The sequence below is a fragment of the Ursus maritimus genome, unplaced genomic scaffold (genome assembly GCF_017311325.1).
Source record: "Ursus maritimus isolate PB19 unplaced genomic scaffold, ASM1731132v1 scaffold_6, whole genome shotgun sequence".
In the NCBI taxonomy this organism is placed as follows: Eukaryota; Metazoa; Chordata; class Mammalia; order Carnivora; family Ursidae; genus Ursus; species Ursus maritimus.
This window is the reverse complement of record NW_024426774.1, coordinates 24,734,665-24,760,796: the sequence shown is the minus strand read 5'-3', so window position 1 is coordinate 24,760,796 and position 26,132 is coordinate 24,734,665. Positions and strand designations below refer to the sequence as shown.

Genomic DNA, 26,132 nt, shown 5'->3' with positions numbered 1-26,132 from the left:
TGGGATCATGACCTGAGCCAAAGGCAGATGCTTAACCACTTAACCAACTGAGCCACCCAGGCGCCCCATGAGGCTCTTAATCACAGGAAACAAACTGAGGGTTGCAGGAGGGGAAAAGGGTGGAGGGATGGGGTAACTGGGTGATGGACATTCAGGAGGGCATGTGATGTAATGAGCACTGGATATTATATAAGACTGATGAATCCTAGACCTGTACCTCTGAAACCAATAATACATTGTATGTTAATTAAAAAAAATAAAATTTGTTAAAGTTAAAAAAAAAAAAAAACAACCAGAAAGAAAGAAAAAGAGTAGCCTTTATCCCTTCCAGGAATATGACCTAAGCAGGGGTAGAATTCTCTTAGGGGAATGATTTCTTCATAGAGGAATCTACTAAGATTGCAAGAACCAAGGCCTGGCTGAATCTGGAGCTGCTAGAATGCCCTTCCTGAAAATGAAGCAGAAGAACTTAGAATTAATAGATGGTGATAGGAGAGTCTAGTGACAAGTATGGATCCCTGGATCCATTCTTGCCTGGTAGCCACTTCTTGAACTTCCTACTTATGAATACACACACACACACACAACCACACACACACACACAGAGTTTCATTTTTGTTTTTTGGTTAAGATATTTTGAGTTAGGTTTCTGTCACTTTTTATCTTAAAAACTACTGTTCATTGTAGTATTATTATACCCCCATTTTACTGATGTAGAAAATCATTATCGGAATTTAAGTCTGATGCTCAGGATTATACAGCTCTTTATGGTAGAAAAAAGAATCCACATTTGACTTCAAGCCGATTTTCTTAACAGTTATGCAATATTGCCCTCAAGGGGCTCACATTCTTCAGGGGAAACAGCCATGTAAACAGAAACTTGTGAAAACTCTTTTGCATGTTGCTGTGCAGTTTTCCCAACACCATTTGTTGAAGAGACTTTTTAAAAAGATTTCTTTATATATTTGGGAGAGAAAGAGAGAGAAAGTGGGAGGAGGGGCAGAGGGAAAGAATCTCCAAGCAGACTCTCCTCTGAGCTGGGAGCCTGACGCCAGCCTCCATCCCATGCCCGTGAGATCATGACTTGAGCCGAAACCAAGAGTTGGACGCTCAACTGACTGAGCCACCCAGGCGCCCTGAGACTGTCTTTTTTCCATTCAATATTCTTTCCTGCTTTGTCAAAGATTAGTTGACCATATGGTTGTAGGTTCATTTCTGGGTTTTCTATTCTGTTCAATTGTTCTTTGTGTCTGTTTTTGTGCCAGTACCGTGCTGTCTTGATCACTACAGCTTTGTAATATAACTTAAAGTCCAGAATTGTGATGCCTCCAGCTTTGCTTTTCTTTTTCAAGATTGCTTTGGCTATTCAGTATCTTCTGTGGTTCCATAAAAATTTTAGGATTGTTTGTTCTAGCTCTGTAAAATATGCTGGTGGTATTTTCACAGGGCTTGCATGAAATGTGTAGATTGCTTTGCAAAAGAATGAAACTGGACCACTTCCTTACACCATACACAAAAATAAATTCAAAATGGATGAAGGACCTAAATGTGAGATAGGAAACCATAAAAATCCTAGAGAAGAACATAGGCAGCAACCTCCTTAACATCAGCTGTAGCAACTTCTTACTAGATATGTCTCCTGAGGCAAGGGAAACAAAAGCAAAAATAAACTATTGGGACTACATAAAAAATAAAAACCTTCTGCACAGTGAAAGAAACAGTCAACAAAATTAAACGACAAACTTTGGAATGAGAGAAGATATATGTAAATCACATATCTGATAAAGAGTTAGTAACCAAAATATATAAAGAACTTATCAAACTTATTACCCAAAAACAAATAATCCAGTTAAAAAATGGGCAGAAGACATGAGTAGACATTTTTCCTAAGAAGACATCCAGATGGCTACCAGACACATGAAAAGATGCTTAATATCCTTCATCATTGGGGAAATACAAATCAAAAATATAATGAGATATCACCTCACTCCTATCAGAATGGCTCAAATTAACAACACAGGAAACAACAGGTGTTGGTGAGGATGCAGAGAAAGGGGAACCCTCTTACACTGTTGGTGGGAATGCAAACTGGTGCAGCCACTCTGGAGAACAGTATGGAGGTTCATCAAAAAGTTAAAAATAGAGCTACCCTATGACCCAGCAACTGCACTCTAGGTATTTATCCAAAGGATACAAAAGTACTGATTTGAAGGGCTACATGCACTTTGATATTTGTAGCAGCCTTATCAACAATAGCCAAATTATGGAAGGAGCCCAAAGGTCCATCAACTGATGAATGTATAAAGAAGATGTGGTACATGCATATACAATAGAATATTAGCCATAAAAAAGAATGAAATCTTGCTGTTTGCAATGACATGGCTGGAGCTAGAGACTATTATGCTAAGTGAAATAAGTCAGTCAGAAAAAGACAAATCCCATATGATTCCCTCATAATATGGAATTTAAGAAACAGAACGGATGAACAAATCCTTTGGTTGGGGGCGGGGGTAGGCAAACCAGGAAATAGACTCTTAATTATGGAGACAAACCAAGGGTTGCTGGAGGGGAGGCGGGAGGGGCATGGGCTAAATGGGTGTTGGGTATTAAGGAGGGCACTTGTGATGAACACTGAGTGTTAGATGTAAGTGACGAATCAGTAAATTCTACGTCTGAAACCAATATTACAGTGTATGTTAACTAACTAGAATTTAAATAAAAATTTGGAGAAAGAAAAAAAAAAACTTCTTTCAAGTAAAAAAAAAAAAAAAAGAAACATGTAAACTGTGGCAAGTGATATAATAAGACCTGCAGAAAGTACCATGAAAACATAGAACAGGAAGTAATTAATTCTTCCTGGAAAAACTTCATAGAAGTAAGTTTGAGCTGGGTTTTGAAGAATGAATAGGAGTTTTCCAAGTAGATAAGATGAGTTTTGGTGTTATATAAATAAGAGTCCTGAAATCTAAAAAATTTAGATATTTATACCATTCATCTATTAGTGGAATATTTGTTTGTAATCAACCTTTAAAAATTTGTTCTTGCATACAAAACAAACCCAACAATAACAACAACATCAAAATATCAGTTTTATTGGTAAAGTTGCTTTGGAGAACAAAGCTCTGACCTGTAGCTCCAATTTTACTTCCTAGTATTTTTCTCTTGAATTGAATTTGTTTACCCAAACTAAGGTGGAGGAACTTAGACAACTCAGGGCTTCTCTCCCAACCCCCGGGCCTGAGCCCATTTCTATAAGCAACACTTGGAAGACTGCTTGCATCACAAGGAGGGCTACTCAGAAAACAAGAGAAAGGGGAGCCTGGGCTGCATATACAGTTAGGTTTCTCCACATCTTCCCATCAGATATACAAGCCGGGCCCACCCCTTTTATGCACCTCCTCTTTAGGGAGAATAAAGTGAAGGGAGAAGAATGGAGCCCTCTTCTCTCTTCTCTATACTTCCTAAAAGTTTCTATTTTATGGGGTGAAATAGAAATTTAGGAAGAGAAAAAAAAAACTGTCCCTCCTAGTCCAGAGTGTTCAAAAATAGAGCTGAGTTAGTGAGTAGCATGGGTGATGTTTCCAAAGATTCACGAGAAAGGAAGTAGCCGGGAAGACCGAGAGAGAACAAAGTCAAATCCATGCTAGATACACTTCTCTGCCTGGGAAACACCTGCAGAGCATGTACCAGAAATTATTATAAATGTGGGGGTTTGAAAGGTGAACAAGAATGGTTCTGAGGCAAACTCATGAACAGTTATTTTCAATATGATACACTGTTCTTCAGGGTTGTTGGATGCAAGCAGCAGAAACTGACCCTAAAACTCTTATTGATGAAGCAACTAACAAATGAATAGTTCCAGATGAATGCTTCTTTAGGAATTTCTGATTAAGGCTAAAGAAAGAAGGTGGTCATTATTGTAAGGATTTGGGCATCAAAAACCCCAAGCCCCCAAATCCAAAAATAAAATAAAACAAAACAAAAAAACCCCAATACTGATTTCCTGATAAAATTCAGAAGGAAATTTTGAAAAACTCAGAATATTTATAATGATTCTCCTTTGAGAAACCTAATGTTGCTTAATAATCTTTTGTATCTTTAATCAGAATTCTTAATAGATACTGCTTCTTTATTTCTCTTTTATATGCTACTTTTTTATTCCAACTTGTTCTTGTGGTCTGTAAAAGAGTTGATAAAATATTCTCTTCCTTCCTCCCTCCCTCCCCCCTCCCTCCTTCTCTTTCTTTCTTCTTTCTTTCTTTCTTTCTTTCTTTCTTTCTTTCTTTCTTTCTTTCTTTTCTTTTCTTTTCTTTTCTTTTCTTTTCTTTTCTTTTCTTCCTTTCTCTTCCATCTGAAAATATATTGGTATAAATTATCTCTCACCAAAGGGAATTAAATAGATGTCTTGTTAATGAAGACTTCTTAATTAAACGGAACAAGCTTTTAGAACAGTCTTAGGTATTTATATATATGTTAAGTACAAGAAACTGAAATATGTCTAAACCAGTGATCTTCAGCTGGGGAAATTGTGCCTACCCAGGGGATATTTGACACTCTCTGGGCATATTTTTGGTGGTTACAACAAGGAGTGTGTATGCTATTGATATGTATCACCTAATATTTTGTGTTTGACTTCACAGCATAATGTTTGAGATTCATCCATGTTATTGCATATGTATTCTGTTTCTTTATATTGCTGAGTAGTGGTCCATGATATGATTATATTATATATATTTTTTTACCCGTTCACTGTTGAGTGAACATTTGGATTGTGTCCAGCTTTTGACTATTATGAATAATGTTGCTTCGAGCATTGACATACATTTTTATGTGGACATACGTTTCCTTTCTTCTTAAATAAATACTGAAATGAGTGGAGTTATTAGTCACATGGTAAATGTATGTTTATAAGTTACCGCATACTGTTTTTCAAAGTGGCTGTACCATTTTGCATCCCTATCAGCAATATATGAGATTTTAAGTTGTTAATTTTAATCACTCTTGTGGGTATGTAGTAGTATTTCATTGTGCTTTAATTTGCATTTTTCTGATGATTAATTATGTTGAACATATTTTCATGTGCCTTTTGGCTATTGTAGATCTTCTTTGTGAAATGGCTGTTAAAATATTTTGCCCATTTTAGATGTACTGTATGGTGACTAACATAACATAATAAAAAATCATTAAAATAAAAAAATATTTTGCCCATTTTAAGTGGGTTGCTTGTCCTCTAATTATTGAATGGCAAGAGTTATTTGTATATTCTGGATATAATTCCTTTGGTGAGTATATGTGTGGCAAAAATTTTCTCCAAATGTATGGCTTGCCATTTAGTTTTCTTTTTTTTTATTATGTTATATTAGTCACCTTACAGTACATCATTAGTTTTTGATGCAGTGTTCCATGATTCATTGTTTGCGTACAACACCCAGTGCTCCTTGCAGTACATGCCCTCCTTAATACCCATCACAGGGCTAACTTATCCCCCCACCCTCCTCCCCTCTAAAACCCTCAGTTTGTTTCCCGGAGTCCTTACTGTCTCATGGTTCGCCTCCCCCTCTGATTTCCCCCCCTTCCTTTTCCCCTTCCTTCTCCTAATGTTCTCCGTGCTATTCCTTATGTTTCACATTTAGTTTTCTTAACTGTGTCTTTGGAAAAAGCAAAAGTTTTTAATCTTGATGAAGTTGATATTTATCAGTATTTTTATACTTTGTTCTTTGGAGTGTCTTAAGAAATCTTGACCTACTCCAATATCACAAAGATTTTATGCTATGTTTCCTTCTAGAATTTTAATAATTTTCATTCATACAATTAGATCTGTAATGTATTTTCAGTTAATTTTGTACATGATGTGGAAGAAGAGTTGAAGTTCATCTTTTACAAAGAGAGATCCAATTGTTCTAGCACCATTTTTTCTCTATCGGATAGCTTTGGTAACTTTTGTGTAAAATCAAACTGTGCTACAAATCTGTAGCAATTAAAACAGGATGGTACTGGCATTAAAATGGACAAATTGATCAATATAACAGAACAGAGAGACAAGAAATAAACCCCTGCATACAGAGTCATCTAATATTTGACAAGGGAGCCAGAGCACTCAATGGGAAAAGATAGTCTCTTCAATAAATGGTGCTGGGAAAACTGCATAGCCACCTGTAGAAAAATAAAATTGGAACCTTATCATATCACTCACAAAAATTAACTTGCAATTGATTAAAAACTTAAACATAAGACCTGATGCCATCAAATTCCTGGAAGAAAACATACTGCATAGGGAAGAAGTTTCTTGACATCAGTCTTGGCCCTGATTTTTTTTTTTTTTATATGACACCAAAGCACAAGCAAGAAAAGAAAAATAAATGAGTGGGAGTACCCCAAACTTAAAAGTTACTACACAGCAAAAGGAGCAATCAACAAAATGAAGACAACCTGTGGAGTGGAAGGAAATATTTGCAATCCATGTATCAGACAAGGGGTTAATGTCCAAAATATCTAAAGAACGCATACAACTTAATAACAAAAAATCTGATTAAAAAATGGGCAGAAGAACTGAATAGACATTTTTCCAAGGAAGAGATACAAATGGCTGATATTACATGAAAAGATGCTCAATATCACTAATCGGGGAAATTCAAATCAAAACCACAATAAGATATTGTCTCATTAGAATGGCTATCATCAAGAAGACGGAGATAACAAGTGTCAGTGAGTATGTGGAGAAAAAAGTAAATCCCATGTACTGTTGGTGGGAATATGAATTAGTTCAGCCACTATGGAAAACAGTATGGAGTTTCCTCAAAAAATTAAAAATGGAACTACCATACAATCCAGCAATCCTACTTCTGGGTATATAGTCAAAGGAAATGAAAACAGGATATCAAGAAGATTATCTGCACTCCCATGTTTATTGCAGCATTGTTTACAACAGCCAAGATATAGAAACAACCTAAGTGTTCATCAGTGGATGAATGGATAGCAAAGATGTGATAATGGAATATTATTCTGCTATGAGAAAGAAGGAAATCCTGACATTCATGACAACATGGTTGGATCTTAAAGATATTATGTGAAGTGAGATAAGCCAGACAAAGACAAATATCAAATGACATTACTAATATGTGGAATGTAAAAAGGCAGGAACAAAGAATAGAATTGTGGTTACCACGAGCTGGGAGGTGGTGGAATTGGGGAGATGGTGTTAAAAGGTACAAAGTTGCAACTAGTAGAAAAGTCAGTTCTGGAGAGCTAATGAACAGCATAGTGACTTATCTTTTCACTTTCTTGATGGTATTACTTGCAGAAAAGCTTTTAGTCTTAATGAAGCCAAATTGATCTTTGTTCCCTTTTGTTACTTGTGCTTTGTGTTATAGCTAAGAAACCATTGCCTAATTTAAGGTCATATTTATATCTCCGTTTTTGTCTAAGAGTTTTATAGTTTTAACTCACATTTATGTGTTTGCCTATTTTGAATTGATTTTTGTATACAGTGTGAATTAGGGGTACAATTTCATTCTTTGGCATGGGGCAATTTATTTATACCAACATCATTTTTTGAAAAGGCTATTCTTTCTCCATTGAATGATCTTGTCTCTCTTGTTGAAAATCAGTTTACCATAGATGTATGAATTTATATCTAGACCCTAAATTCTATTCCATTGATCTATATGCCTATTCTTATGCTGGTACCACACTGTCTTGATTACAGTTTCTTTGTAGTAAGTTTGGAAATCAGGATGTAGAAGTCCTTCAATTCTTTCTTCTTTTAAAAGATTGTTTTGCTATTCTTGGCCCCTTGCATTTGCGTATGAATTTTAGGATCAGCTTTTCCATTTCTGAAAAGTCAGCTGGGATTTTGATAGGAATTGAATTGAATATATAGACCAGTTTGGAGTATCTTATTCTGCTCAGACTGCCATAACAAAATACCATAAACTGGGTGACAATAAACTTAAATTTATTGTGATAATTCTGGAGACTAGGAGTCCAAGACCAGAGTACTAGCAAGGTTGGTTTCTGGTGAGAGATCTCTCCTTGGGCCACAGATGGCTGCCTCTCACTGTTTCTTCACATGGGAGCGAGAGAGACAGACAGAAAGAGAGAGAGACAGAGAGAGAGTTCTTTTTCTTATCATAAGGCCACAGTCTTTCATCTGATTAGAGCCCCATCTTTATGACCTCATTTGATCTTAATTACCTCCTAAAGACCCTATTTTCAGATACAGATACAGTCACATCAGGGGTTAGGACTTCATTATACAAATTTTAGGGGAACACAATTCAGTCTATAGCAGGGAGTATGACATCTTAACAATAGTAAGGCTTCCAATCCATGAACATAGGCTATCTTTCCATTTATTTAAGTGTTCTTTAATTTCTTTCAACAATGTTTTGTAGTTTTTAGTGTTTAAGTCTCATTCTTTTTTTGTCTCATTCCTTTGTTATCCCTAAGTATTTTGGGGGTTTTGGTGCTATTGTAAATGGATTGTAAATGGATTGTTTTTGTAATTTCATTTCAGATTCTTATTGCTAGTTTCTATTGATATTTTTATATTGATCCTATATCTTGTAACCTTGGTGCACTCACTTATTTGTGCTAAAAGCTTTTTAGTAGATTCCTTAGTGTTTTACATATAAGATCATGTCATTTGTGAAGATATAGTTTCACTTCTTCCTTCCAAGCTGTTACAACCATTTAGCTCTTCTGTGTTTTATTCTTGTTATTCTCTTCCTGTCCCCTCCTTCTGATTTTTTGATTATCTTTTTAGATTTTTATTTTAAGTTTACTGTTGAATTTGTAGTTATTCTTTTTTTAAATTGAGGTATAATTACATATAACATTATATTAGTTTAGGATGTACAACATAATGATTCAATGTTTGTATGTATTGTGAAATCATCACCACAGTAAATCTCATTAACATTCAACCTTATACATAGTAGTTAGTCCTCTTTTAAAAAAAGTAGTTATTCTTCATTAAATTTTTTATAGGGTTGCCCTATTGATTTCAACATTCATTCATAACTGCCACAGTATAGTTATAGTTACAATGTACTACTTCACTTAAAAAAATTGAAATCTTACAGACTTACAACTCATATCTCACCATCCTTTATGTTTTCCCTTCAGCCACAAGAACTTTACCATTTATTATACTGAAGTTATGAATGCTCATAGTTTTTGTTTATTTGAAAATATCCATATTTCACCTTCATTATTCAATAATACTTTTTCTGGATATAGGTAGAATTCTGGGCAGAGATTTTTTTCTTTCAACATTTTAAAGATGTTCCACTCTTTTCTGATTCACATGTTTCTGATAAGAAGTTAGCTGTTAATCAGATTGCTGTCCTCCTGTATATAATATGTTGTTTTTCTGTTGCTACTTTTAAGATTCATTCTTTATCTTTGACCTTTAATAACTTAAATATGATTTGCTTTGCCTCAGCATGGGTTTTTTTTGTTTTTCTGCTTATTTCTCATCAAATAATTTGAATTTGTAAATTTCTGCCTTTTATCAAATAATCTATCTTCAAGTTCACTTGTTATCCCTTCCATCTCCTTTTCAGTTGTATGTCTATCCCATAATTTTTTTATTTCATAAATAGTATTTTTTGGTTCTAGAATTTCCATCTTTACTTTATTTTATTTAAAATCAATTAACATACAGTGTACTATTAGTTAGAATTTCCATCTTTTAAAAAAACCATTTCAATATCTCATCATTGCCCATTTCTATACTGTGATTTCATGCATTGAAAGCATGTTTTGTTTTATAGTTTACTGAGATTAATTATTGCTGTTGGTTAAATTGTGTCTCCCTCAAAATTTCTTTTTTTTTTTCTTTTTTTTTTAGTGAGAGAGAGCATGCACGAGTTGGGGGAGACAGAGGGAGAGGGGGAGAGAGACTCTAAAAAGCCTCCACACTCAGCACAGAGCCTGATGTGGGGCTTAATCCCACAACCCAGAGATTATGACCTGAGTCAAAACCAAGAGTACGATGCTTAACTGAGCCACCCAGGTGACCCTCTCCCTCAAAACTTCTACGTTGAAGTTCTAACTCCAAGCACATAAGGATGTGATCCTATTTGGAAATAGGATCATGGAAGGTATAATTAGTTAAAATGAGATTATCCTGGAGTAGGGTGGGCCCTTAATCTAATACGACGGGTGTCCTTATAAAAAGGAGAAATTTGGACACAGATACATATACACAGGGTGAAGACTTTGTGAAAATGCAGGCAGAAATTGGAATGAAGCTTCTACATGCCAAGGAATGGCAAAGATTTCCAACAAATTACCAGACGCTAGAGGAGAGGCATGGAACAGATTATCCCCCACTGCCCTTAGAAGAGCTAACCTTGCCGACACCTTGATCTTGGACTTCTAGCCTATGGAACTGTGTGGCAATAAACTTCTGTTGTTTAAGCCATCAAGTTTGTGACACTTGTTATAGCAGCCCTAGCAAATTAGCGCCATTGTAATAGCTACTTTAAAATCCTTGTCTGCTAATTCTAAGATTTGGTTCATCTTAGTATTGGACTTGATTGATTTTTGTTTCTCTTGAGAATGTGTTTCATTGGATTGATTTTTCCTGTGTCAGGTAATTTGGGACATTATGCATGCTAAGTAGTAGAGGTTATGGGTTCTTTTTCTCTTATGAATATTATTTCATTTGTTTTAGCTGGTAATTTCCTTGGCTGGGTTTGAGCTTCAAACTTTGTTTCTTGTGTCTGTTCAGAACTTTTGTCTGAGCTGAGTTGCTTTGAGTCTCCGATAATGTGCTGTTCAAAAATCATCCAGAGATATGGGTGGACAGAGTCTAGGGATTCTCTCTCTGGCTCTTTCCTTTTCAGGACTATGGTAAGTTTTCCTTCACATGTGTCTCTGCTGCTGCTGTGTGCATTATTCAGATCGCACTTAGCCCATGCTGAAAGTCTCAAAGAAGGAGAGCTTATGCCTACAGTTTTCCATGTCCCCCTGCCATGTGCAGGTGATTTCCCCATCAGTATCTGTTTGCTGCTCTTCATTCTCTAGTAACTTCAGGTAGATTTTTTTCCTCCCAGGCTTTGTCATCACTTTCTGCTTGCGTGTGCGCGCGCACGCGTGTGTGAGTGTGTGTGTGTGTGTCTGTCTGCCTGCCTGTCAGAATCTTAGTCCATCATGTCTGGAAACCAATCTCCTCACCTTAATTTTTGAAGGATATTTTCATTAGATGTGAAATTCTTTTTTTTTTTTTTTTTTAAGATTTCATTTATTTGAGACAGAGCGAGAGCAAGAGAGAGAGAGAGAGAGAAGAGAAGCCAGGGGAAGGGCAGCGAAGCAGACTACCCACTGAGCAGGGAGCCTGAGGTGGGACTCCATTCTAGGACTCTGGGATCATGACCTGAGCCGAGGGCAGCCGCTTAACCAACTGAGCCACCCAGGTGCCTTAAATGTGAAATTCTTGGTTGAAAATTTTTTTTCTTTCAGCACTTCAAAATGTATCATCCCATTTTCTTCTGGTTTGCATAGTGTCTGAGAAATCTGTTGTATTTATTACCTTTGTCCCTCTAGGTCTTTTTCTTTTTTTTTCTGGCTGCTTTGAAGATTTTCCTCCTCATCACTTGTTCTCGGTAAATTGGTTGCTGAGTGTTAGGGGTGTGTGTTCATCTTGCTTAGGGTTTACCAAGGTTCTTAGATCTATAAGATGGGGTTCTCATCAAATTTGGAAAGTGTCCCTGGTATAAGGAAACACCGTCAAACTGGGCAGATGGGACAGTGTGCCTTTCATTGGAACAGCCAGGAGGACAGGGCAGGAGTGGATGGGGGAGTACTGAGTGGGGCTCCTGTGTCAATGAGTTGAAGTTAAGAGAGAGGATGAAGAAAGCCAAGGAAAGGTGCGGGGGCGGGGGGGGGGGAAGCCCGGGATGGAGCCTGAAGTAGGGACCAGAGGAGAAAATTAATAGGGATAAAGTAATCCCTATCAGAGGTGGGACATGAAGATGGAAGACTGATGGAGGCAGCACTCGGGAAAAGAAGGTCAACCTGGAGGAGGAAGCCAGGTCAAAGAAAGACGGGAGAGGTTAAAAGGGGCACACGACTTCGGAAGAGGGCAGCTAAGGAGGTCTGGATACTGAATCAGAGAAGGGAAGAAGAAATAGATAATGAACGAGAGGGTGAAGGATGAGAGGAGGGTGGAATATGGAAGAGAGAACCACGCCTGGAAGTTCAGAGCACAGGTAGCTTCCCCAGTGGCACCACCATATTGAACTCGACACATCGCTCGAGGATGGGGAGAGGGCGTCCCACTGCAGAACCCGTAGACGTTAGCCGGTGGCCAGGGGTCCCCTGGTGCAGGGGAGGAGAGCGCGGACCGACAGGATCACTCTTCCTGGCCCCAACCCTTGCTTGTGCGCCCGCGCGTTGGGGATGCGCCTTTTTGACCAAGGCCCGAGGCCCAGGGGCGCACCCAGCAAAGCAGAGAGAAACGGCGGAGGAATGAGGGCCCTGGGAGTGTGGTGGGGTAGAGGGGCCACTGGCTGAGAGGGAGAAGGCGCACCGAGCCCCGAGTCAGAAGGGTGGGCGGGCGCGGAAAGTGCCTGGATGCCCGTCCCAGGGTTATAAGAAGGATGCAGGGCTGGTTGGGAACGGACGGGGAGTGAAGGAGCGTAGGGAAGGGGAGGAATTGGGGAGATTCTGGCTTGGGGTGGTCTGAGGATGGAGGCTGCGTGGCGGCGGCCCAGGGGTGTGTTGGGGGCGAGAGAAAGACCCCGGCTAAAACGTCCCTGTGGTTATCTCTTCTGATTTCCTTGTCCTAGAAGCTGCAGCATCAGAGGGCGTTGGTGAGGAACAGGTCTCGAAGCGCAAAGGGGAGACCAGTGGCAGGCGATGGAGAGAGGGTGGGCGCGCGGACGGAGGCATGGATGTAGCCTAGTCCCAGGCGGGGGGTGGGGGGACGGCCCCCAGGACACATTTCTGGCCCCTGGGCCCTCCCCTTCGCCCCGGATGCCTCCCCAAATGCCAGCCCGGCGAAAAGGGCATTGATGCTGAACCAAGCCCCCGCTGGCCGCGCGGAGCCGAAAGCAGGATGGAAGGGCGGGAGGCAAGACCGAAGGGGCGGACGCAGGGTGGCGTCTCACGCCCCATAAAGGGGCCGCGGAGACCGCGCTCTCTTCTGCATGAGCGGCGGCCACCGGCGGGGATCACGGCGCGATGCCCGTTCCCTGCCAGCAGAGCCCGGTGCTGGCAGGCAGCGCCACTTTGGCCGCCCTGGGGGCGCTGGTCCTGTACCTCGCGAAGCCCTCCGGCTACGGGAAGTACTCGGAGAGCCTGATGCCCGCCGCTACCCGCCTGCCCGCCCGCGCCGCCTGGTTCCTGCAGGAGCTGCCCTCCTTCGCGGTGCCCGCGGGGATCCTTGCCCAGCAGCCGCGCTCGCTCTTCGGCCAGCCTGCGACGGTGCTCCTGGGCCTCTTCTGCGCACATTATTTCCACAGGTAGCGTTTGCCCCCCTGCGAGCGCGGCGCCCAACGGGCCCCCCCCACCCCGGCGTCCAGGAGCGCGGTGCACCCGGGCACGCCGAGCGGAGCGCGGAGGCGCGCTCGAGGGGAGCCCCCGGCGGGGCCGGGCTCTGGAATGGACGCCGGCCGGGCGAGAAGCCGTCGCGGGGCAGACGCCTCCGGCACTTTTCCGGCCCCGCGCGCCTCTCCGGCCGGCTCCAAATCCTCTGGCTGCTTGGGGAAGGTGCTGGAGCGAGAGGGAGGGGAGCCGGCCAGCTCAGGCTGGGCAGACCGTTCCCTCCTCAACTCCGCGCCGGCCGCGTCACCTGTGGCGGCTCGCTCCCTTCTCCCTTTCCATCTCCCTTCACCTTTCCTTTGCAGGGTGGGGGCAGGCTGGTTCTGGGATCCCGAGAGAGTCTACGTACGGGCATCTCCCGAAGGAAACCGGGCTCAGAGCGGCCGATAACTTAATCTCTGCGGGTCTGAGGGAGGTGGGCAGAGCCTGACCCGGACTTCCAACGGGAGAGAGAGAACGTGATGGGAACCCACTGGCCTGAGCGAGGACCCCACTTCTCAACACCCCTCCCCGAAAAGGGGCCGCGCTCGCCACCAACTCCTCTACCTGTCCTGTGAAGGAGTTGAAGTTAATGTAGAGCTCACATGCTCTTCTAAATTAAGAATCCCAAATTCAGGACAGCTTTGCCTTCTGGTCTAAGGAAAGACTGGAAAGAAATCAAAGACTTTCGGAGAATGACTGCAGACCCTCAAAAAAGACTCCCAGGGGAAGGGGAAGAGCACCTGACTAAGTCGCCTACCGTGCCCAGTCATTTGTCCCTAGTAGCCCCACTGTAACCTTGTGAGATCTGTGTTTATGATGCCCGCCTTATAGACAAAGAAACCGAGGATGAGTGAGGGTCAGTGACTAACTGAAGATGATGCAGCTGGTGCCCAGCCAGATTCAAATCCATGCCCGTGAAACTCCGCCATCCAAGACGTTTTCACCGTGTTAAGCAGGCAGAAACTCCATGCAAGAAGAGTCTATGACGGAAAGGTCGCCAAACCAAGTCAAGAACGGAGAGAAGCACAGCCTTATTTTGAGTAGAGAATTTCTAGGGTCATAAGATCAAGGAAATATAGATTGGAAATTAGTGTAAAGAATGCTGGAAGGTGAAAGGCACAATTCTTTTTCATAAGGATGCCTTATTTCAGAAGTTGTAGAGAAACAAATTTTAACCTGTCTTATCCTCTGGATCTTCTTTATTGGTCAAGATTCCATATTTCTGCAATCTGAACTGAATTTTCATTCTTTTAGAAAGATGAGTATTGGCAAGCAATAAGAACTAAAATTTCAGAAATGGGTGTCCTTTCTGCAAATATACACTAAAAGTCTGTTGTGGACAAGGTGCAGGCTTAATTAATGACCACATTATCTTACCCAGATCTAAGTGGTTTAATTTGTACAGAAAAAAAAAAAAAGATGTTGGGTGCAGGAGTTAAGAGGCTAGCTTTTTATTTCACTGTTTTTGGAACCAACATTTGACAAAAAATATGATTCTATCAATTACTTTTATCTTCAAATTAACAACTGTCAGCACCATAAACAGTATTTTTATGAGGTCATTTCATCTTAAAGTAATGATTAGTGTTTTCTGACAGCCCTGTTAACATCATTTTCAGACTTGTTTTTAAAATTAAAAGTCACTGTGCACAATAAATGATGACCAGTACATTAAAAAAAAAAAAAAACCAAGGAGTAATTACCCATAAAATGAGTATCAACATACTGTCCATCTTCTTCAGGGGAAAGTTTAAAATATGTCAAGGATTTGGGGATTGATTCTGACTGAGGGAAGATTGCCCACTGAAAACACAGCTGTGAGTTAGTTGTTCCTGAGATGTGAAGATGTGATTTTTGCCCACCTTCCCCCCTTGTGTGAACTCTTTCTTTGAGGCCACTGAAGTACTGGATCTGTTATTTTGAGTGCTTATGAGGTATTACACTCTGCTGAACACTCTTCATGAATTATCTACTAATTTTCATACCAACCTATGTAGATGGGCACTATTTTCACCCCCATTTTGCAGGTGAGTAACTAGGAGGACGAAAGGTTAAACAATCTGCCCAAGGTCACACAGTAACTTGGGGAGCCATGGTTCATACCCAGGGGGTTTGAATGCAGATCTCAGGCTCTTAGCTACCATGATAAACTGTTCTATACTTGTCCTTGCCTTTTAAAAACTATATTTAGACTTACAATTATTTTTTAATTCTGAAAATAATAAATGTTGACTAAAGAAAAAAAAATACAAAAAGTAGACACCCATAATTTCAATACCTAAGTATATCAGTGGCTAATGTTTTGGAACATTTCCATCAGGGCTTTTATTTTTCTTAGTAGATTTTTACACAGGCTTGTTCTATTGAATATATATATAGTTTTGTTCTGCTTGATTACCTAACATTTTATAATAAGTGTTTTCCTACATTATCATAGAATCTTTGTAAATATAATCTTAATGGCTGCGTGTGATTTCATCTCATGTAAAAACAGTAATTTACCTATCCATTAATTTATGGTTGGACATTTAATTTGCCACCTTTATTTTGCAGGGGGGAAGCTAGGTTAAAGTGGTGATGCACATTTTTGCAACCTAAATTCTCTTCAGAAATTAGGTGTGTTTTCTCAGTCAAGATTCCCAGAAGTGGTTCAAAGTCTATGAATATGAATGTTTTGAGGCTTTGGGGATCATGTGGCTTGATAATGAGGTTACATTAAGAAAAAAGGATCAAGCTGCCTTGACTTTACCCTGTTCTGTAAATTGCTGTGACACAGAGACTAAGATGAAGGGACAAGGGATCAGGGGGAAGGGTGGCTCAGGTGTTGCTTAGACTCTTTTGCAAAATGTCCCTTCAGGACTGTTCAGAATGGCAATATGTCCTATTGGATAGTAGTTAAAACTCTTTGCGCTTTTCTCCGTACAAAGGTGCCCCACTAGAATTTAAGTTACACAAGGGCAAGGATTTTTGTCTCCTCTCTTCACAGCTGTGTCCCTATAGAAAAGTGCTGGTGCATAGTTGGTACTCACTAAATTTGTTGAATGCATGAATGAATTCTACCTCTGACATTCGTACAGGCAGTTGGATTGTGGGAGAGCCAGTGATTACTTAGAAATCACTGCTGAGATTGCATAGCTAGGTCAACTGAGATAATTCTTCTCCCTTCAGAATCCATTGTTGTGAATGTTTGGATTGTCTAATGACATGAAAATGATTGCTGTGTAAGCATGTTGTCTAATCCTACTGCCAAAGTTTGAAGTCAGTTATCTTATCTCTCGTTGACCTTGCTTACAGCCCTGGAATGATCCTTTGCTCACATTCTCTGATTGATCTCGTTTTCCCAAGAAGACTTTGTGTCCTATGCAATGATCACCACACCACCTATGACTGTGGCAATTGATGTCTTTTCAAGACTTGGATGTGATCTTGGTATCACATCCTGGTATTTAGCTGAAGAAGGAAAAGAAATCTCTTTTCACAAAAAAAGGGGACTATATTGTGAAAAGTTGCTTGCAGAGTGACTTTTCATGATGTATATTCAGAAGCACAGTGTAATGCACACATTAGAGTCTGTTTGAATTTAGATCGTTCCTGGGGTTTTGATGTTGAAACAGATGACATTTCCTAATTAGCCAAATAAAATGATGGCTTCCGTAAGGTACATTTTTGCTTTATTGTTCAGTTCATTCTCCAGCAGCATGAATTCTTCCCTATTCTTCAAAAGTAGGTCAGAAAGCCTTCTCTGAGTCCCTTCTCATCTGTAAATCCAGCTGTGATACCATTCCTTGGGCTTTCATAACAGCCAGTGTGGCCTTCTAGGATGCACGTCACACTCTGGACCATAATTATCTGCTTTAAGAAAACTTCATCTTCATCTGTCCAGCCTCCCCATTTTACAGAAGTAAAGCACCAAGAGGTTTAGTCAATTAGGGTCAAAGAAGGGGCTGGAATTTGAGTCTCCTGATGGGCCTTGCCAATGCTTCTCCAATCTCATAAGAGAAGCAGATGTCTGAGATATTCAGAAGTAATCAAACCTCATGAAGGAAACAAACTGATGGCTACCCAAGGAGGGGGTGGGTAGAGGATGGGCAAAAGAGTGAAGGGGAATGGGAAATACAGGCTTTCAGTAATGGAATGAGTAAGTTGCTGGGCTGAAAGTTACAGCACAGGGAGTACAGTCACTGGTATTGTAATGGTGTTGTATGGTGACAGACGGTAGCTCTATTGTGGTGAACAGAGCATGATATATAAATTTGTCAAAACACTATGTCGTACACCTGAAACTAATGTAACATTGGGTGTCAACTGTACTTCAATTAAAAAAAGAGAAGTGTGTCTTTAAATATAAAACAAAATCATAAAAACTCAAAAAACAAAAATAAAAAACAACCCTCCAAAAACCTCATGAAGGAAATTACTCATTGGCTGAGTCAGAGTATTGATTGATGCTTATATTGGAAATCACCTAGACAAATTTCTTCTCTTGAGGTTGAGAAGAAAGACCATGCAAGACAAGCCACATTCTTGTGGTCACTTAATCACGTGTTAAGGACATTCATGAGGCATAATTTGATCAAGTATGATTAACTGAAAGATTCTTTAGAATGAGGGTTAGCAAATGTTTTCTGTAGAAAAGCCAGATAGTAACTCTTCAAGGCTTCGCGGGCCTACGGTCTCTGTTAAAACTACTATTCTCTGGTATTGTAGCATGAAAGCAGCCAGAAATAATATGTACACAAATGAGTGTGGTTGTATTCTAATAAAACTTTATTTACAAAAACAGGGAGTGGGCAGTATTTGGCCTGTGGGCCCCAGTTCTTGCCAGCCCCTCCTTAAGAAACCCATGAATGGCATAGCTTTATAATCAGTAAATTGATTGCATTCCTGGTAATACTACAATAAAATTATGTTAAATCCTGTAGCAAAGCAGTGGGCCAATTCTAGAATATTTCTGGTCCATTTAAACAGGAATTTGGTAGTAACATCATTTTCTGAGAATTCCTAGGTTCTGAGTCTTTTATCTGAACACTTGTGGGAAACAGTAGGAGTCTTGGAGTTTACCTTCTAAATAGGACATCGTAAGCACATCTGAAAAATGTAGAGCTCTTTTGCCAAAAATATAAACAAGCATTAGAGATCTTGACCGTTTCATTTTTGCCACATTGAAGAAAAGCTGAAGTTCTTGCTCATTCTACCGTAATGTCACTTAAAAAAAAAAAAAAAAGATAAGGAAACAATGATCCAAATTGGTGAAGTGATGTGTCTGAAGTCACATGGCTAGGAAGGGACAATGTGGGTTTGAACCCAGTGTCCTGATTCTTTATCAGAGTTCCACATGCTCCGAACCATGCTAGGTCCTCTGGGAGCCACTGAAGTCCAACACCTTGACCTCCAGGAGGAAGGCAAGAAAGAATCATCATTATGTGTCTATCATTCTTTCTGGTGTGAAAGTTGGTGGTGGCAATGTCAGTGTGAGAGGTCTAGAGTGGGTGGGAAAATGCAAATTGAAGGGGACCTACAGGGGATCACAGTCATGCCACTAAATATGCTGTCTCTGGTGCTTGTCTGTGCTTGAGTGTGCATGGGATAGAGGGCACTCCTCTCCCCCTCCCAAGTTCAGAACCAACTGGGAGATAAACCTAGGAATTAAGCAATGATGACCATCCTTCTTAGAGTTCATTAAAGTTGATATGGGCCAATGTGGCTTCCATATGGGCCTCCTAATACTGTACCTCAAAAATACCCAGCAACACTCACAGCTGAACAACCACAGGCCTTTCCCAGGGGAGCCTATTCTGAAAAGGCAGCAGAGTGGGAGATGGGCTGAGTGGCACACACCTCTGGAGAGGTGCTGCTTGGAAGTTTACCAGTCAGGCCATGCATTTCTCCTTCCCTGACGAGGAGTGAGTGAGGGGCAGTGGAAAGACTGGAGGGATACTCTCTTGATGGGCCCTCAGCCAGCAGGAGGGGAAGCATAAATGCTTTCTGTTTCTAGATAGAACAGAAAAGTTGTCTACCTATTGATTTTTGCCAGAGCCTGGCAACTTGGTTCTGGAGCCTGGGGCCCCTCCCATTCTGCTTTTTGACTCCCTGTCACATATGGCAATGGGGCCGTTAAAATCTGGAATCAAGTTGTATAAAAAGTCGCCGTGCTCAACCCAGGATCCTTTAATAAGAGCTCAGCACAGGAGCTCTAAATTCAAAACCCTCTGAACTGGGGCCAGCAGTGCAATTTGCCTTCCATTTGGTTGAGGAAGGGGGAAAAGGAAAGGGAAACCAATATTTATTGAGCTCTGGGTGTTCCAGGAATTATGTTACATGATTTACATTGGTTATCTCATTTTGTCTTTGAGGTAATCACTATTATTAATGCTGTTTCACAAAGGACAGCACTCCATCTGACTGCAGTGATTGGTGGAGGTGAGTAAGAGTGATGGGCAGGCATGTGAGCTGGTTCTCAAAGGATGGTCTATTCCCAGACTTGTGGGTGGCAATGTGATGGTCACTCAGGAAAAGGGGCCTGATGACCTACGACCTGAAATTGCCCAATGCTTCAGATACTCTGACTTGGAATTCCTCTCCAGTCCTTTTAATACCAAATATCTTTTGAATATCCAATCCTACTATCCAAACCTTAATCAGGCTCCATGCCCTTTTCAAAACTCTTCTGTTATACTTGGGCCATGTCCCAAGACTGTTCCTAGAAGTTACCATGAAGAAAATAGGCAATATGGTTTTGACAGTTTTCCTATCTGACTATGAAACACCCCGTGATCCTTTTCTGTGTACAATGTCTGTTTCTCTCTCCTGCCCCTATCTGTTCTCTTTAGCAACAGTACAAGGTCTCACTTCACTCTCTCAGTGAATGTTCTTTACTTGCCCAAAGTTGCAGAGCTGATAAACAAATCTAAACATTAGAGTATTGGATCCTTTGTTTTCATATGATTGAGTTGTGAAAGGTATATATATATATATATATATATATATATACATACATATATATTCTGGATATAAATCCTTTACCAGATATATGCTTTGCAAGTATTTTCTCCCAGTCTTTTTGGCTTTTATTTTTCATTCTCTTGACCATATCTTTTGAAAAGCAGAAGTTTCAACTTTTAATGCTATCCAATTTTTCTATTTGTATTTGTGCTTTTGGTGTCCTATCAAAGAAATCTTTGCCTAATCTTAAGTCATGAGGGTTTTCTCTTAGTTTCCTTATAAAAGATTTATAGCTTTGGGTTTTACATTTATGTATATGATCTATCTTGAGTTAATTTTTTTTACATGGGGGAGGGGTGGAGGGAGAAGAAGAGAAGGAATCTTAAGCAGGCTCCACAATTAGCACAGAGCCTGATATACGGCTCAGTCTCACAATCCTGAGATCATGACCTGAGCTGAAATCAAGAGTTGGATACTTAACTGACTGAGCCACCCAGGCATCCTGAGTTAATTTTTATATAGGGTTAGAAGTATGAATCAAAGTTCTTTTTTTGTGTATGGATGTCCAATTGCCTCAGTATCATTCACTGAAAATACTGTTCTTTCTTTAATGAATTGCTCTTGCATCTTGTGATATGAACAGATAGTTTGCTAAAGAAAACATAAAGGCAAATAAAAACAGGAAAAGATGCTCAGCATCATTAGTCATTAGAGAAATGTAAATAAAAGCAAAATGGGATACCAGTATGCAACCACTAGAATGGCTGAAATTTAAAAGACTGTCCATACTAATTCATCTACATCGTTGATGGGAATGTACAATGGCAATCACTTTGGAGAACATTTTGACAGTCTCTTAAAAAGTTAAACATAAATCTGCCATATGACCTAGCCATTCCATTGCTAGCTATTTTCCCAATAAAAATAAAAACACATGTTTATATAAAGATTTGTTTGCAAATGATTGCAGTAGCTTTAGTTGTGGTAGCCATAACCTGGAAACAACCCAAATGTCCATCAGCAGGTGAATTAGCAAACAAACTGTGTTGTAGCCATATAATAGAATACTACTCATCAATAAAAATGAATGAACTATTTATTTGTGCTACAACATGGGATGAAATTCAAAATAATTATTCTGGGTAAAATAAACCAAGCCAAAAAGAGTGCATGCGTTATGATTCCATTTATATAGAATTGTATGAGCTTGAAACGAATCTAGAGTAAAGTATTAGTGGGTTCCTAGGGAAAAAGAAGGGTAGAAGGTGGGATTATGAGGGTATGAGCAAAGTTTTGGTGATGTTGGATGTGCTCATTATTTGATATCATGATAGTTTCAAAATTTATCAGATTATATACTTTAAATACATGCAGTTGGTTGTTACTTATACCTCAAGATTAAAAAAAAACTGTAGGTGGACCAGTGAGAAAGTTATATGTAGGTGTGGCCCTGTGTCACTGAGAATTGCTCGAAGTTTTTGTGAGGCTAATCTGGCAATGTTCAACAGTAGCTGAAAAACTGTTCACTTTTTTTGTTTTTTGTTTTTTTTGTTTTTTTTGACCCAGGAATTTCATTTAGGGGAAATACTCAAGGGAAATAATCTAAAAGAAAGAAATCAATTTATATAAAGTTATAGTGTAACTATTCACAACTGTGAAATTACTTAAATGCTCTATAATTGAGTACTAATTATAATCAATATGAATGCATAATCATGTATACTTAAAATTATTAGTTTTTTGGACTATATGATGAAAATAAGTATATAAAATCATTTAGTAAAAAATTTAGTAAAAATAGCACATAAAGAGTACACTCTGAAAAATCCACATTAACATGTATGAATTAATATTGGTAATGGTTGGAATACAAAATGATGGAGATAGCTGATACTTTAGGTTTGGATTTTTCTTTTCTTTTTTATTTTTTTAAAACTTATTTGTTTATTTTAGGGTTGGGGAGGGGCAGAGGGAGAGGGAGAAAGAGAAACTCAAGCAGATTCCCCACTTGATCTCACGACCCTGAGATCATGACCTGAGCTGAAATCAAGGGTCAGATGCTCAACTGACTGAGCCACCCAGGCACCCTGGGTTTGCATTTTTTTCTTGTAATATTTTCAGTGTTTAGTGGTTTAACTCCCACTAAACCTAATAGAAGAAATAACACTGATATTACAAGACTTTTAAGAAGTACCTTGCAAACTGACCATGCAATTAAATGCCCATAGAGATCAAGATACTCCTACAAGTAGGTGCTGCTTTGAGGGATTTACTTTGAGAGAAAGTCACCATTTATGTGTAAGTTCTCTTTTACTAAGCCACTATGACATCACTAGTTCCTGAAATTGTCACCTTTCATATTGATACTTTGAGTTAGGATGTTGAAGATCCCTTAAAATGTAATCTTGTTACTTGGTAAATTGTCAACACACAAATATCCTTTTAATATCTGTAGAATCTGTGGGGATATCACCTCTCTCATCCTTAGTAATGGTAATTTATGTCTTCTCACTACCTCCCTGTCTGTCTAGTTAGAGCTTTATCAATTTTGTTAATCTTCTCAAGGAACCAGATTTTGGTTTCATTGAGTTTCTCTATTGATTTTTCTGTTTCCTATTTATTTTTCTGTTTTGATATTTGTATTTATCTTCCTTCTGCTCTGGGTTAATTTGTTCTCCTTTTTCTTGTTTCTTAAGGTAGAAGTTGAAGTTATAGATTGAGACCTTTTCCTTATCTTAATATAGGCATTTGTTGCTATGAGTTTCACACAAAAGAACTGCTATGGCACCTCGCAAATTCTTATATGTTGTTTCATTTTAATTTGTTTCAAAATATCTTATCTTTTTTATTCCTTCTCTGATCCATGGTTTATTTGGAAGGGTGCTATTTAGTTTCCAAATGTTTAGGGATTTTCCACATATTTTATGTTACAAATTTAAAATTTAATTCCACTGTGGAATCTTGATATTTGTTCCCGTTTCCTCTTTATCTTCCATCATTTGGATTTTTTTTCATTTTATATCTTTTTGGCTTATTACCTATAGCCCTTTTGTTAGTTTGCTTATGGGCTGATTGCACACATCTTAAGTTTATCACAGCCTGCCTTCAAGTATTATCATACCACTTCATGTACAGTATAAGAATATGAATACTTTGATTTCTTCTCTTGAAATTTATGTGATTGTCATTATTTGTTTTACTTATAGACATGCTATAAAAAGCTCTACCGTATTGCTATTTTTTAACAGTTATCTTTTTAAAAAAAGATTTTTTTAATTTGAGAGAGACAGAAAGAGAGTGAGAGAGAGAGAGAGAGAGAGCATGAGTAGGGGGTAGAGGTAGAGGGAGAAGCAGACTCCCTGCTGAGCAAGGAGCCTGATGTAGGCCTCAATCTCAGGACACTGAGATCATGACCTCAGTTGAAGGCAGACCCTTAACTGACTGAGCCACCCAGGCACCCCAGTCAATTATCTTTTAATGAGATTTAAATAGTAAAAAACTAGTATATTTATCCATGTAGTTGTCACTTCTGGTGTTCTTCACTTTTGGGGATTGATTTATATTTATATCTGGTATTATTTTTTATTTTGCCTGAAGAACTTTATTTATATGAGACCAGTTCTTTTAGATTTTGAATATCTGAAAATGTCTTTATGTCTCCTTTGTTTTTGAAGATATATATTTCTAGGATATAGCATTCTAGAATGGCAGCTGTCCTCTTTCAGTACTTTAAAGATGTAACTCCATTGTCATCTTGCTTGCATTGTTTATAAAAAGAAATCTGCTGTCCTTCATGTCTTTGATCCTCCGTACATGTGTCTTTTTCTCTCTGTCTACTTTTAGTATTTTCTCCTTATCATTGGTTTTGAGCAATTTATTATATTCTTTGGTGTAGTTTTCTTCATGACTTTAATGCTGGGGTTCTTTAAACTCCTTAGACCCATGGATTTAAGGTTTTCATCAAATTTGGACAATATTTATACATTATTCTTCATCTCCCTGCTTCTCTCTCCCATTGTTCAAGAACTGCAATTACATATGTATGAGGCCCACACATGTATAAAACTATCCCAGAGCTTGCTGATGCTCCTTTCATTTAAAAAAAATTTTTTTTCAGTGTATATCATTTTGAGTAGTTTCTATTGCTATGTTTTCAATTCATAGTCTTTTCTTCTGCATGTCTTATCTTGTTAATTCCATCTGGGATATTTTCAACTCAGACATTGTAGTTTTAATCACTAGAAGTGTGATTTTTGGTCTTTCTGCTGTCTTCCATGTCTCTACTTAATTTTGTGAACATGAGGAATGCAGTTACAACAGGTGTTTTTTAAACATTGAAGTATTTTCAGGCAAACAACATAGTGATTCAACCAGTTTATACATTATTCTGTGCTGACCACAGTGTAGCTACCATTTGCCACCATATAACACTTTTACAATACCATTGACTATATTCCCTATGCCATATCTTTTAGCCCCATGACTTATTCATTCCATAACTGGAATAGTTATAATAGCTGTTTTAATGTCATTGTCTGCTAATTCTAACATCTGTATCATTTCTGTGTTAGTTTTGATTGATTATTCTTCCAATTATGGGGAATGTTTTCCCATGTCTTTGCATGCCTGGTAATCTTTGATTGGGTGGTCAGATGTAGCTTCTTGGGTGTTAAATATTTTTGTATTCCTATAAATATTCTTGAGCTTTACTCTGGAATGCAGTTAAATTACTTGGAAATAATTTGATCCTTTCAGGTCTTGACCTGATTTTTCTTTTTCTTTTTTTTTTTTTAAAGATTTTATTTATTTATTTGGCAGAGAGAGACAGCCAGCAAGAGAGGGAACACAAGCAGGGGGAGTGGGAGAGGAAGGAGCAGGCTCCTAGCAGAGGAGCCTGATGTGGGGCTCGATCCCAGAGCACTGGGATCACGCCCTGAGCCGAAGGCAGACGCTTAATGACTGCGCCACCCAGGTGCCCCTTGACCTGATTTTTCTAAGTGGTTTTAGAAGAGTGCTAGTGACAGGGATAATTAATCCTCTTCTCTGAGGTAAGGCCTTTGAATATTCTACCCAATGCCCAATGTCCCATGTATTATGACTTTCTATGTCTGGTTTGTAGGAAGGGGCTCTATTCCTGACCGTGGGTGAGCACTGGGCAATGTTCCTTTTAATCCTTTGAGACATGCTTTCCTTACATAAGTGTGTTAAGGCTCTGGTGAATACTTGAGAAGAATCCTTTGCAGGTCTCTTTGTATCTCTCTCATCTTCAATACTCTGTCCTGAGACTTCTAGATGTCTTGATCTAGAATCTCAGTTGTGTTTCCTCAGTGCAGCAAGTCTTCAAACTTCTGTCAGAGATCCCCTTTCCTGAAAAGGAAAATTCTCTCAAAGAAGTAACATGGATCAGTTGTTATAAGGCTCACAACATTTTTGTGTGTCTCTCAGGGATCCTGTCTTTCATTGCCTGATGTTCAGTGTTTTGTAAATCATCATTTCATATAATTTGTCTTGTTTTGTATTTTTGTTCTTCAGTCTGGAGGGTAAATCTAGTTCTTGTTACTCCATCTTGACTAGAAACAAAAGTCCCTTCAATGGGTTTTAGCATTTATCTTTGCTAATTTGATCATTTGTAGTACTTGTTGACTTGTTGGTTTTAG

The 26,132-nt window shown here is 39.2% G+C and overlaps 1 protein-coding gene across 1 annotated transcript in view; it reads left to right on the top strand.

Annotated features, from left to right (window-relative positions):
- The first annotated feature begins 11,901 nt into the window (after positions 1-11,901).
- SRD5A2 (steroid 5 alpha-reductase 2) overlaps positions 11,902-26,132 on the top strand; it is a 46,436-nt gene continuing 32,205 nt past the window's right edge. The window contains exon 1 of the mRNA XM_040623064.1: positions 11,902-13,472. Within this exon, the coding sequence (XP_040478998.1) occupies positions 13,192-13,472 (281 nt within the window). The 5' untranslated portion in view covers positions 11,902-13,191. The remainder of the gene's footprint in view (positions 13,473-26,132) is intronic.